Raw genomic sequence first — 12,432 nt, forward strand, 5'->3', positions numbered from 1 at the left:
ATTTTGTTAACATGAGAATAGGTTTCCACTAGCTTATATACAACAGCTTTACTTAGAGAAGGGGAGAAATAGCATAGAAGATTTGAGAAGTTATAAATTTAAAAGGGTTTAGAGAAACAAAAAGAAGAACGCAGACTAAGGTTAGGGGGAGGAGAATTCTTGGTGAGAAAAAAATCTTTTGCTAGGTTGAAGTATACAGTGTATATCATATTATCTTCACCCATTGCTTTGGTGGCCTTTTCAAAATGGTCCACCAGGATGAGTAAGCATGACCTGTCCTTGACAGATCCAAACTGAGATGGGTCCAGTATTTGAAGGTTCCTATGTCCTTATTTACTAGATTTATGATAATTCTTTTCATGGTTTTGCAGCATACCCCTCAATTTCTTAGAGCAAGAAATCTAGACAAAGCAATAAAGAAAAGTGGGACAAAGACCCCAAAATAGGGACAATTTTTTAAATATTCCTCTTACAAACTTAGAAAGTTGATATAATAACAGGTTTTGCATTAGCATGAATTTTCTGAAGTGGATGAAGTCTGAAACTCAAATGTCTGCCATTATTTTCGAACTTCAATCTTTAATGATTTGTCACTAATTTGCCAGAAAAACAGAATTTTATAAAAAATGGACCAAAATTATGAGGCAACAATCTGGACATTCTGTGAAAATCTGTACAGTTGAGAGGTATGCAGTTATGCAGTTTGCAGTTAAGGCAAATCAGCTGTATGAGTCTTTAATAAGTCAGTGGAAGGTCCTTCCTTATGCAGTGGAATGACTGTAGCCATTCTCCCTTTTCTTGGTACAAAATCTGCACCGAGATTGAGGTTGAACAGTGATCTTAGGGGGTGGCTTAACTGTGCTTCATGCATCCAGGAATATTGTAATGACCTAATGATGCAGTACTTTTAGCGTGTAGGACCTAGTCTTGAGTGATTTCTGGACAAGCCTTGGATTCAGCTATATCTTGTGGGATATATCTAAGAGAGAGAGTGGTAAAATTTGAGCTGAATTTTTCGGCCATTGTGTTCACTACATCTTCTGCGTCAGTTTAGGTAACATTGATCACAATCAGTTTATTGCATTGCTGTATTGCACTTCTGACATTACAAACATAACTAAAAAGGCCTTGTGTTGTCTTTGAGTGGCTATTTTAGCCTCAAATTTGGCTTGGGGAGTGAAGTTTCCTGTTTAGGCTTCTAGTACTGATCAGTAACACCTTCATATTTCCCTTTGCTTGCTCGGTTATGTTCCTAAGTTTATCAGAGTGGAAAAAAATAAAAAAAGGCACCATGGGGTAGAAATGTCTTTATTATTAATCAAATCCCTAGAAGGGATGGATGCAGGCCATCCCTAGTGAAGCAAAATCATCTGTTGATCATATCCTCCCAGACTGACAACTATTGGACCCACTTGGAATGAAACCAAAAATGAAGCCAGTTACTGAAGTCACTTTTTTTGCTGATAATCCAGCATCATTTGTGGAATAGGTCGAATGCTGCTCAGTGCTAGGCCATACCTGCCTGAGACACATAGTCTGAGAGCTCCATCATGTCTCTCTTCATTTAGTGCAGGAAGATGCATATCAAATTACTGACACCCACATGTACTACACCAGAATCATGCCACCCACATTTACTACACCAGAATCATGCCACCCACATGTACTACACCAGAATCATGACACCCACATGTACTACACCAGAATCATGACACCCACATGTACTACACCAGAATCATGACACCCACATGTACTACACCAGAATCATGACACCCACATGTACTACACCAGAATCATGCTGGCACTTCTTGTTCAAAGACTTGAGTGTATGTGTGGTTTGACAGATCCTGGCACCACAGAAGTAACTAAGCATCACTCTTTCCTTGCTCAACATAGTAAGGGGTACAATCTTAATGTCTTACAATGGAGTCACCTATAACTAGAATGCCTGTTTGGGTAGATACCTGCCTTACAGGCTCAGGATCCATGACTTTGGGACTCCCTGTATTTTGTGAGGAGGTGGATGTAATTGGCTGAGTGTGCTTTGTGCCTGTGTTGCCTTTTGCAGGCCTTTGGGGTTTAGGCAAGTTATTCTTTAGGACCTCAGTGCAGGATTGATTACGTGTCTGGCAGTGTACTGTATAGGACCTCAGTGTAGGATGGATTACATGTCTGGCAGTATACTGTATAGGACCTCAGTCTAGGATGGATTACATGTCTGGCAGTGTACTGTATAGGACCTCAGTGTAGGATGGATTACGTGTCTGGCAGTATACTGTATAGGACCTCAGTGTAGGATGGATTACATGTCTGGCATACTGCTGACTATTCTGGTGTCTGAGTTTACTGTGTGTGAGATTTTTGCCTCCAAGGACATTATGTATGTACATCTCTCACACACTGTGTTATGCTGTTTGAGTAAGAGGTGATCATCAGACAGCAGGTAACAATTCTTACACCATTTCAAGATACCCATTTCATTTAGACTGGCTACAGAAGTTGTGGGAAGTGCTGGTCCATGGTTTTGACAGGAATGACTTGGGGGTACAGCAGAGACTACAATTCTTTGGAATATGGTTTGTTTAGGTAGATGCTTGGGTGGCTTTACATCTAAGGGATGGGGAAATGCCTAGTTATCTAGTCTTGCAGCTAAAGGTGTGTTTATTTGCAAGTGGTGTGTTATTTGGGCCTCAGACCTGGATTTCTAAGGTTGCATAGGTTTTGCATGTCTCTTACAGGGAAAACAAAGGTCTTGTGTGGACACCCCACTATACAGCAAGTCCAGCTGCTGTGTGCTGAGTGCAGCACAGTGCCTTTTTTCCCTTTTTGATGAAAAGTTTGTTTCATTCAGTTCAGGGCTTTCCACATTTCTCTGTCTCTTGAATAAAAGACCCAGGGTGTGCACAGCTTGTGCAGGTTATAGCAGACAAACTAGACAGAGATTTAATCAAATAAAGCCACCAATGGTGCTCTGTGCTTTCAGAAACTGTAGCAAACCACAGTTCTCTTAGATCTATCACTCTGAGCTACCAGTCAATGACCCCAGGTAGGTAAGGATTTCAGAAACTTTACATTTTACAGTTAAGGCAGGGAAAACTGTAATTAGTCTACAAACAGTATGGTGCAGCAGAGAGAGCTGTAATGTATCAGTGGGGGCTGGAAGGACTGTAACAATGTAGCAAACATATCAGCGGTAGCAAAAGTAACAATCAGAAAGGCACTGAAATGCAATTTTAAGCAGGCAGATGATAATCAAAATACAAGACTCTAGTAGCAAAGCTGGAATTTAAACAACTGTTGATGTACAGAAGCACACATATATACAATACTGCCACTACTGCAATCCAGACTACAGTCTTAAGCAGCAGACCAGGCAGAAATGTACCAATATCACTGCTTATGGAAATGCAGTAATAAATGACAAACTGAGCCTCAGATCCTGCAGTAGTTCACAATTCTCCCAACAATTGCAAATGAAAGTATAAGATTAAGCTCCCATACTGACTTCAGATATAAATAGCTAACTTTTACAAGTAACTATACTTATGGAAATAGAAGCATTGAATAATGTATAAATGATGCGGAGATCCTGCAGTAATTCACAATTCTCCCACAGCCACAAATGAAGCTATAAGGCTAAGGTCCCAGAACAAGTTCCTTTTGATACAAAATGAGACAAGTGGCAGAAAATGCAGAGATAAATGTATCCAAATGTGGTTGACTGTAAGTAAAGCTTAAATATGCAATAATGAGTCAAGTGGCCAGAAAATGTATGAAACATATGCTAAGTCAAGCTTTAATAATAGTCTAAGGGGATTTGATCTGTCAGTTCCCAGTAAAATGAGCAGATGTGAGAAGACTGGGAGTAGCTTCCAAGAGCAATTACACAGGGGATGAGACCGATAGGATCTTCCAAGGCCAGATATACAGTAGGAATGGGCAGCTCATAAGCTTCCAAGTTTAAAAGCACAACAGGCAAAGGGTGCATGTGTGGGAAACAAGGTATGTGCAATAGTTTAAATATTTTCAAGAGTCTTAAAGACAAAGATGGCTGACTGCTCATGTAATATAAAATACCAGGGGTAAATGAAGCTGGAAAGAGCTTAAAGCTCTAGCCAATAGTACTTATCTTGACTATGATTAGTACTAAACAGTATATATCCTCAGGTCTGCTTTGAAAAAAAGGCACTTGGTATGTGTGATTTACATGGTTAATAAACATTAAATAAATAAATAAATACTGATAGGTTTACATGGAAATGAATAAAGATGGGTGAAAAAGATTCTCTGGGAGCAACATTTATTTATTTATTTTATTTTAACATTTGTTTACTGGGAAAGTCCGACAGGGACAGGGCCCATTTTCAGCAAAGGCCCAGGGAGAAATGCTCCAATAACTCCAGAAAAGGTACTAGTGCAATTTAATTCTCCTTGTCTGTTATTCTGTCTTATGACACTTCACGCTGTGAAATGTTTTCCATTCAATTATATAAGCCATTCAAGCAAAGAGTCAAAAAAATATCAGTTACTGCTGTGAAGTTCAGACTTACACTATGTTCTATATCTAGGGAGTAGTTAGCTGTAAAGTGTATTGAACAAAATTCATCATTAAAACAAAATGAATAGCTCTTTTACTTCCACAGCAGAAGCAGAAAAGTAAAGTTACTCTTCAGCATATTTTGCAATTAGGGGACAAAAATAAGGGACATTACAAGTCAAAAAACAAAACAAAACAAAATGCAAGAAAGAATCCAATGTTACACAAATGGGACTTAGAGGAAGACGTCACACCAAGCCAGCATTTCAAAATATACCATTATTATACTGCTTTCCAAAAAGAGGGGCTCTGTCACTCTCTGCCCCCCCAAAAAGCCTTAAATAATTAATACATCTGCTTTATCTAAAGTCTGCACAGCAATCCCAGCGTAGAAGCTCATCTACGGCCACGTTGTTTGTATTATTTTACTATGTTTATTTTCAAAATAGAGAAACACTCCCCAAAAGTTCCTCACCAAAAGGATAAAGGGACTCCAAAATCTGTCATATGCTGCCAGATTGAAGAAACTCCAGCTCTATTCAGTCGCATACCGTCTCCTCAGAGGTGACATGTGCCTGACATACAAGGCCATGTCCAACCCGGAATTAATGGACATGCTCCACCTCAAAAAATACAAATCCACCAAAACCACTAGAGCAAGCGACTTAAACCTTAGCACGGACATAAATAGGATGTGCTGGAGGGATAGATTTATCACTCAGAGACTCCCTATGCTGTGGAATAAAATCCCGGTCCATGTGAGGCAGAGCACCTCGCTGGCTCTGTTCAAGAGAAATCTTGACCTGTGGATGGGAGATCGTAGGTTTACCCCGGGAATCATCTCTGTGTCACTGCTGGACAGAGGCACAACAAACTAATGGGCACAGTATTTTTTCATATAAGGGGTGGCGTAAGCCACAAAAATTTGGGCTAGGCTTATAAATGCCTTAGGGCAGACAGCCTAGTATAAACCTATGAACCTATGAATACTGAACTTGTGGAAGAAATGATGTCTGCCTAGTGCACTATTCATGTTTTCCACCCAGAGATACATGAAATCAGCCAGTTTATGGTGTAGATGGATAAAGCTTTGGCTTGAAACTTGTTAGCTTGAGACCGTTTATAGTCTGTGCACTGCAGGAGGCAGTGAAGAGCTGATTACTAGTCAATGCCAGTTTGATCGCTGCAAGGAAAGCACACAGCTTTTTTTGTTATATTTTTGTTAGATAAGATAAAATTGTTTTTGGTATTATTTTGTATTAAATTTTATACTATGTTATATACTATGTGCACTTTGGATGTATGACTTGAAGGCATTTTAGAAAAATATCAAAAAATACTATGTGATCACTTTAAGACTTGATTGATAAATTAGTTAATTAATTGAACTAATAAGAATAATTAGTGCTAATCAACATGATCTTTATGTATATATACTGTTGGTTGCACATTGTACTTATGATCTTTTGAAGGTGAAAGGCCGAGGTACCAGATCGTAATAAAGAAGAATTACTGGTTTTGGTGTTGGAATGTGTTTGTGAAAAGCACACCGCTTGGTCTGCTGAAATGCCAACAGTCATCAGAGAAGACAGCATATGGTATGCTGCATCAGGGAAAGCACACCTCTTGGTCTGCTGAAATGCAACAGTCATCAGAGAAGACAGCATATGGTATGCTGCATCAGGGAAAGCACACCTCTTGGTCTGCTGAAATGCAACAGTCATCAGAGAAGACAGCATATGGTATGCTGCATCTGGGAAAGCACACCGCTTGGTCTGCTGAAATGCAACAGTCATCAGAGAAGACAGCATATGGTATGCTGCATCCGGGAAAGCACACCGCTTGGTCTGCTGAAATGCAACAGTCATCAGAGAAGACAGCATATGGTATGCTGCATCCGGGAAAGCACACCGCTTGGTCTGCTGAAATGCAACATTCATCAGAGAAGACAGCTTATGGTATGCTGCAGGGAAAGCACACCGCTTGGTCTGCTGAAATGCAACATTCATCAGAGAAGACAGCATATGGTATGCTGCAGGGAAAGCACACCGCTTGGCCTGCTGAAATGCAACAGGCAACAGAGAAGACAGCATATGGTATGCTGCATCAGGGAAAGCACACCGCTTGGTCTGCTGAAATGCAACAGTCATCAGAGAAGACAGCATATGGTATGCTGCATCAGGGAAAGCACACCGCTTGGTCTGCTGAAATGCAACAGTCATCGGAGAAGACAGCATATGGTATGCTGCATCAGGGAAAGCACACCTCTTGGTCTGCTGAAATGCAACAGTCATCAGAGAAGACAGCATATGGTATGCTGCATCGGGGAAAGCACACCGCTTGGTCTGCTGAAATGCAACATTCATCAGAGAAGACAGCATATGGTATGCTGCAGGGAAAGCACACCGCTTGGCCTGCTGAAATGCAACAGGCAACAGAGAAGACAGCATATGGTATGCTGCATCAGGGGAAAGCACACCGCTTGGTCTGCTGAAATGCAACAGTCATCAGAGAAGACAGCATATGGTATGCTGCATCAGGGAAAGCACACCGCTTGGTCTGCTGAAATGCAACAGTCATCAGAGAAGACAGCATATGGTATGCTGCATCAGGGAAAGCACACCTCTTGGTCTGCTGAAATGCAACAGTCATCAGAGAAGACAGCATATGGTATGCTGCATCAGGGAAAGCACACCGCTTGGTCTGCTGAAATGCAACAGTCATCAGAGAAGACAGCATATGGTATGCTGCAGGGAAAGCACACCGCTTGGTCTGCTGAAATGCAACAGTCATCAGAGAAGACAGCATATGGTATGCTGCATCGGGGAAAGCACACCGCTTGGTCTGCTGAAATGCAACAGTCATCAGAGAAGACAGCATATGGTATGCTGCATTTCAAATAGGAAAAGGTCTTTAGCTACTGCCAAGCCATCTGCTGTAGCTATTGGAGGGTGCATTCATCAAACAGTTCATGGGCTGGGGGAAGGCACTGCTGGCCCTCTCAATGACATGAGGGCACATATATAAATAGGGATGGGATAGCATTATAAGAAAAAATCCCACTTCTACCAGAGTGTGTAGCTGATGCTGCCAGGGCTACAGTGTGATTCCAAGAACATTTATGGTCAGCCCTTAAAGGTTGATATCCGAAATGGGATCCTTACTCACACTATCAGGATGAGGACTGCCCTGGTGCAGTATTAAGATTATTTGCAGGGTCTATATTAGAAGACCGAAAGATAAACATTGCGAACGCTCTAAAGAGCGAAAATGCCAGACCTTAAAGTGCTTTTTGTGAGATTGCGGTACAGTGAAGATCGGAATATTTGCCCTTTCCACACTGTAGTGCGGTCTCGGAGTTGGAGTATATATTTAGCAGGGGGTGTGGGGGGAGGCTATAAGGAGTTTGAGGTGTGGCATTTTTGCTCTTTAGAGTGTTCACAATTTTGATTTTTCAGTCTTCTAATATAGACTCAGATTTGCACTGTGAGGGGGGGGGGGTGGAATCTGCAATGCTTTTGTCATCAAAATCAAGCCATCCAAGGATAAATCACCCTGACTAACCTCCACTAAAAAGAAGCATTGATACGGGATAAAAGTGGCTGTACTGGACTGGGTGAATGAAAAGGTAAGTAGTTGACTCAAGCTAGAAGTTCAGCAGGCACAAGGGGATAAGAAATACAAAAAAATATCCTTATTCAATACCACTTCACAATTACTGCTTTTCTATGATACAATAAAAAGGAATAATGTCTAAAAAAAAGTTAACAAGGACACAGTGCAAATCCATTTCTACAAATTCTTCTAAGATATTATGCCCATTGTGTTCTGCAAAATTACAGATCAAAGCTATATGACTTTTTGTCGTTGAAACAGAGTAATCTCACTTAAATTTAGTCCTGTGTGTGTGTCTATTATATATATAGAGAGAGAAAGCCACACAGATAGATAGATGATACGCACACATACATTATGTAAATACACAAACTCATATGTGTGTATGAATACATATATATATATATATATATATATATATATATATATATATAAATACACATATATTTATATATATATGTATATATTATAAACATACATAAATATAAAACATTGACATACACAGGTATATCTACATACAAATACTCCTACAAAGATATAAATTAAACGGGAGTAGGGGGAACACCTCTCAAATGTACAAATTTTCGCAGAATGTCTAGATTTTTACCTCATATTTTTTGGTCCGTTTTTCATAAAATTGTGTTTCTTCTGGCAAATATAGTGGCAAATTAGTAAAGGCTGAAGTTAGAAAATAATGACAGACATTTGAGTTTCAGACATCCTACCCTTCAGAAAATGTATGCTAATGCTAAATCTGTTGTTCTATCAACTTTCTAAGTTTGTAAGAGCAATATTTAAAAATGTCCCTATTGTTGGGCCTTTGTTCCACTTTTGTTTCTGGCTTTGTCCAGATTTCCTACTCTAAGAGGTATTAGGGGAGGTAAAAGATTAATTTTCCTGCAGTGAAGTTGGAGGTGTACATGTTTGTGGAAAAGGATGAGCACTTAGACTTCTATGTAGGTTATCAGTTTTCTAGAAATGAGTATGCACTTACGCTTTTTTAATATCGGCATCAGTTGCACTCTGTGTAAGCCCTAAAACCGCGTAGTAATCTTGTCCCATGTTCTCTGATGAAAGCGAAGCAAGGGGGAAAAGCTGCAACCTTTCACTGTTTACTTTACTACCGCAGTTTAGTCCGGTTACCAAGGACGCAGGAGCGCATTGCCTCATGGGAGTGGTAGTTAGTGAGAGTCAAGGGACCGCGAGGTGTTGTATCCCCGACCGTTTTCTTAGGCTTTAGCCTTGAAGTTATGAATAACCTCTGACTGAATGTTACGTTTAATTATTTAAATCTCTGCGATGGCTGTCACATATCGCCCAAAGGGACTCAGATATCGTCAAAATGTGTTCTTTATATTTTTATGGACAATGCAAGGGAGTACCACTTAATATGTTACATTAATGCTTGTTAAGTACAACTTGTTTTTCACAGTGTTATCATTCGCGTCATGAAAATTACATACAGATAGATAATATAGTTACAGCTATTTATTATATATATAATCTCTCTCTCTCTCTCTCTCTATATATATATACTTTCTCCACAAATTGTCTAAACTTTCTCCAAATATTAAATTTTTGTCATGTAACTTGTATAGATTCGTAACTAATGATTTTATAGTATGTCTAATTTCTTGCAATTATTTAAATGGCAGATGCTTTTGTTTTATATTTGAAGATTTTAAAATTATTGTTCTTAAAATGTTTTTGTAATAATGTGGAGCTCTTCTCCCCAGATGTCTGTTGAAAATGAGCTGCTACCCAGTCAGACTTTCCCAGTAATCAAATGTCAATAAATAATTAAATACAGTGGTTCATTCAGAGCAATTGTACAGATAATAATAAGGGATGAGATTTCAGGAGGATAGACTGGGGAGGAACAAAGGTAGAGTGAAGTTATAAGTATTGTTAGGAGAACAGGGGGAGTAGGGATGCCCTCTGAGATGAGTATGGAAGAGAGCTTAAGTAATTAATATTATACTTGGGTTTGGCGTATAGTGAGATGTGGAAATGGTTTGTGACTTAATGGATAATTAATTCATGTTGACTATGTAATTATGTGATCATATAAGTGAAGAAGAAGATAAGTCTTGTGGAAGTTTATTGCTGTAAATTATATGGAATAAAGATAGTTGTTTTTCTTTTACTTTGTGTTTTTTGATTTGCTTTATGGAAATAGGTAGAAAGTTAAATGTTTGTTAGCCTTCATTGACTTTTTCATGTAGATTAGGAGTTTGCTAATTTTTCCTTGAGTGAAGGCAGCATTCATGAAATGGTTCATATGTGTATACTAGGCTAATGACCACTGGGGCTTTTTTTAAGCCTAGCCATGCAGCTCAAATCTCTGACAAGTTCTGGTACCCTTGGCAGTGTAAGCAGGGGTTTGGGAGATGAAACATTTAAAATCAGGGGCCTAGGAAATTAATCATTTATAGGCTGCCTGTGCCGACTAGAGACAGAGGTGCCAAACCAGGGATGAATTTCCTATTCCCCATCCAGTTGTCCAAGTTACACCTGAATTGGATTTAGAGGAATTCAGCTTCACATAGATGGGGAGCCTGTTCCAGAGAAGGGATAGTCTCTAGGATGCATATCTGTCTATTTATATGACAGGCAAGGTTTAACTCTTTAGAATGTGTAATTCTGGTGCTGTTTGTTTTGCAGATATGCAGGAGGTCCAAGTAATTTTAGAGGCTATGTTGTAATTAATTTCTTGGGGGTCTGAGCTTGGTTGGACTTGCTTTCCTGGGGTACTGAAGTTATTTATGACAGCCAGAGTTGTTTAGGGTTATTTTTGTTTGTCTCTTGCATAAGTATGCATTGCTATTTTTTACTTTGTTGAATCAGATGTTTACTTTTTGTTCATTAGACTTTGGTAATATTGTTTTTTTAATAGGAAAGGGCTCTTTCTTCCACAATTTCCATTGCTTATCTCTGTGACTTGTGTCATGGTACTGGTCTACATCTATATTTATTTATTCATAAGGGAGCTAAGGATAGCTAGGAAGATGTTGGTTACTGCATCATATAAAGGGAGGATGTTTCAAAGGTTCCCAGTCACATTGAGAGATAAGGCAACTGAAGTAAGTTTTGTGGAAATGTTTTCTGAACTGATACCATCTAAGGGATATATTTGAACACTGCACAGGTTTATCCCAGATGGCATATTTTGGAAGATGACCATTTAGAGTATCAGGAAAAATGCATGAGTCTGCAATGTTGTGCTGTGTTTATTGATGTATACTTTTTATTTGGAATGTGTGCATTTTGTTTTTAATGATCTGAAGAAGAACCAGTAATGGAGCAAAAGCACTTATCCGTAATAATTTTATTGTTTTATCTTCTAGCCATGTTGTGCAGTCTCCGGTTGTTTTTAATTCTGTTTCAGTTATGAGTTTTACTGAGACACATACACATCTTCCATGTTCCAGTATTTTTATCTTTTACATTATTATTGATATTTATTAAGAATTCCAATAATGTTGTATCCACGGTGGTGCAGCACTAGCATTGTTGCCTCACAGCAAGAGGTTCTCCCATTTGATTCTCGGCTGGAGTGCAGGGAGTGCCTTCTGTGTGGAGTCTGCATGTCCTCCCCGCGGTTGGGTGGCATTTGAAAGACATGCGTAAATGGGTGTGCCTTCGTTGAAGGTTGGGCATTGAGCTGGCAACTCGGCACCATAGAATCCTAATGCCAATCATTAGCGGACCGGAGTTCTGCTGTGGCGACCCCTAACCGGGAAAAGCCGAAAGACAAACAACAACATTAAGAATTCCAGTAATGTGGGTATGATTTCTTATCTAGGTTAAATATCTTGTTTATCTCTGTGTTTACAAAGTCTCTAAATATTTGTAAACTTAACCAATTCTCAGACTCTTGATAGTACTTGGACCTTAAATTTTCAACAGTATATATATCAGTACCATTTAAGAATTGATGCCAATAAATTAAGTTACTTTGTTTTTTCAATATTAGCATTTTGTTGAAGTTATAAGTTTCTAAGCAGTCATTTCTATATGCAATTGGAAATACAGAAACTATTAAGTCTATAATATAATGGTTAGAATATGTGAACTGTTGAAAAGACAAAATGGTGTTATTTAAACAGGGAATTTGAGAAGAGGGTTTAATTCCATTTACACAAAAATTTTCAAAAACCAGATAAAACTATTAGAGACTGTTTGCTTATGACTGATTGCGATATATTTATCTGCTAATAATTCTTGATGTATTTGTTTTCCATTTTGAATCATAAGATGAATTTATCCACAATGCTATA

The 12,432-nt window shown here is 38.9% G+C and overlaps 1 protein-coding gene across 1 annotated transcript in view; it reads right to left on the minus strand.

The window, feature by feature from the left end:
- DNAJB13 (DnaJ heat shock protein family (Hsp40) member B13) overlaps positions 1 to 9,291 on the minus strand; it is a 696,140-nt gene extending 686,849 nt beyond the window's left edge. The window contains exon 1 of the mRNA XM_044073379.1: positions 9,147 to 9,291. Coding sequence (XP_043929314.1) covers positions 9,147 to 9,214 — 68 coding nt within the window. The 5' untranslated portion in view covers positions 9,215 to 9,291. The remainder of the gene's footprint in view (positions 1 to 9,146) is intronic.
- Between the last annotated feature and the right edge of the window lie 3,141 nt (positions 9,292 to 12,432).

This window comes from Protopterus annectens, chromosome 5.part1 (assembly GCF_019279795.1).
Source record: "Protopterus annectens isolate FY-2018-M chromosome 5.part1, PAN1.0, whole genome shotgun sequence".
Classification (NCBI taxonomy): Eukaryota; Metazoa; Chordata; order Ceratodontiformes; family Protopteridae; genus Protopterus; species Protopterus annectens.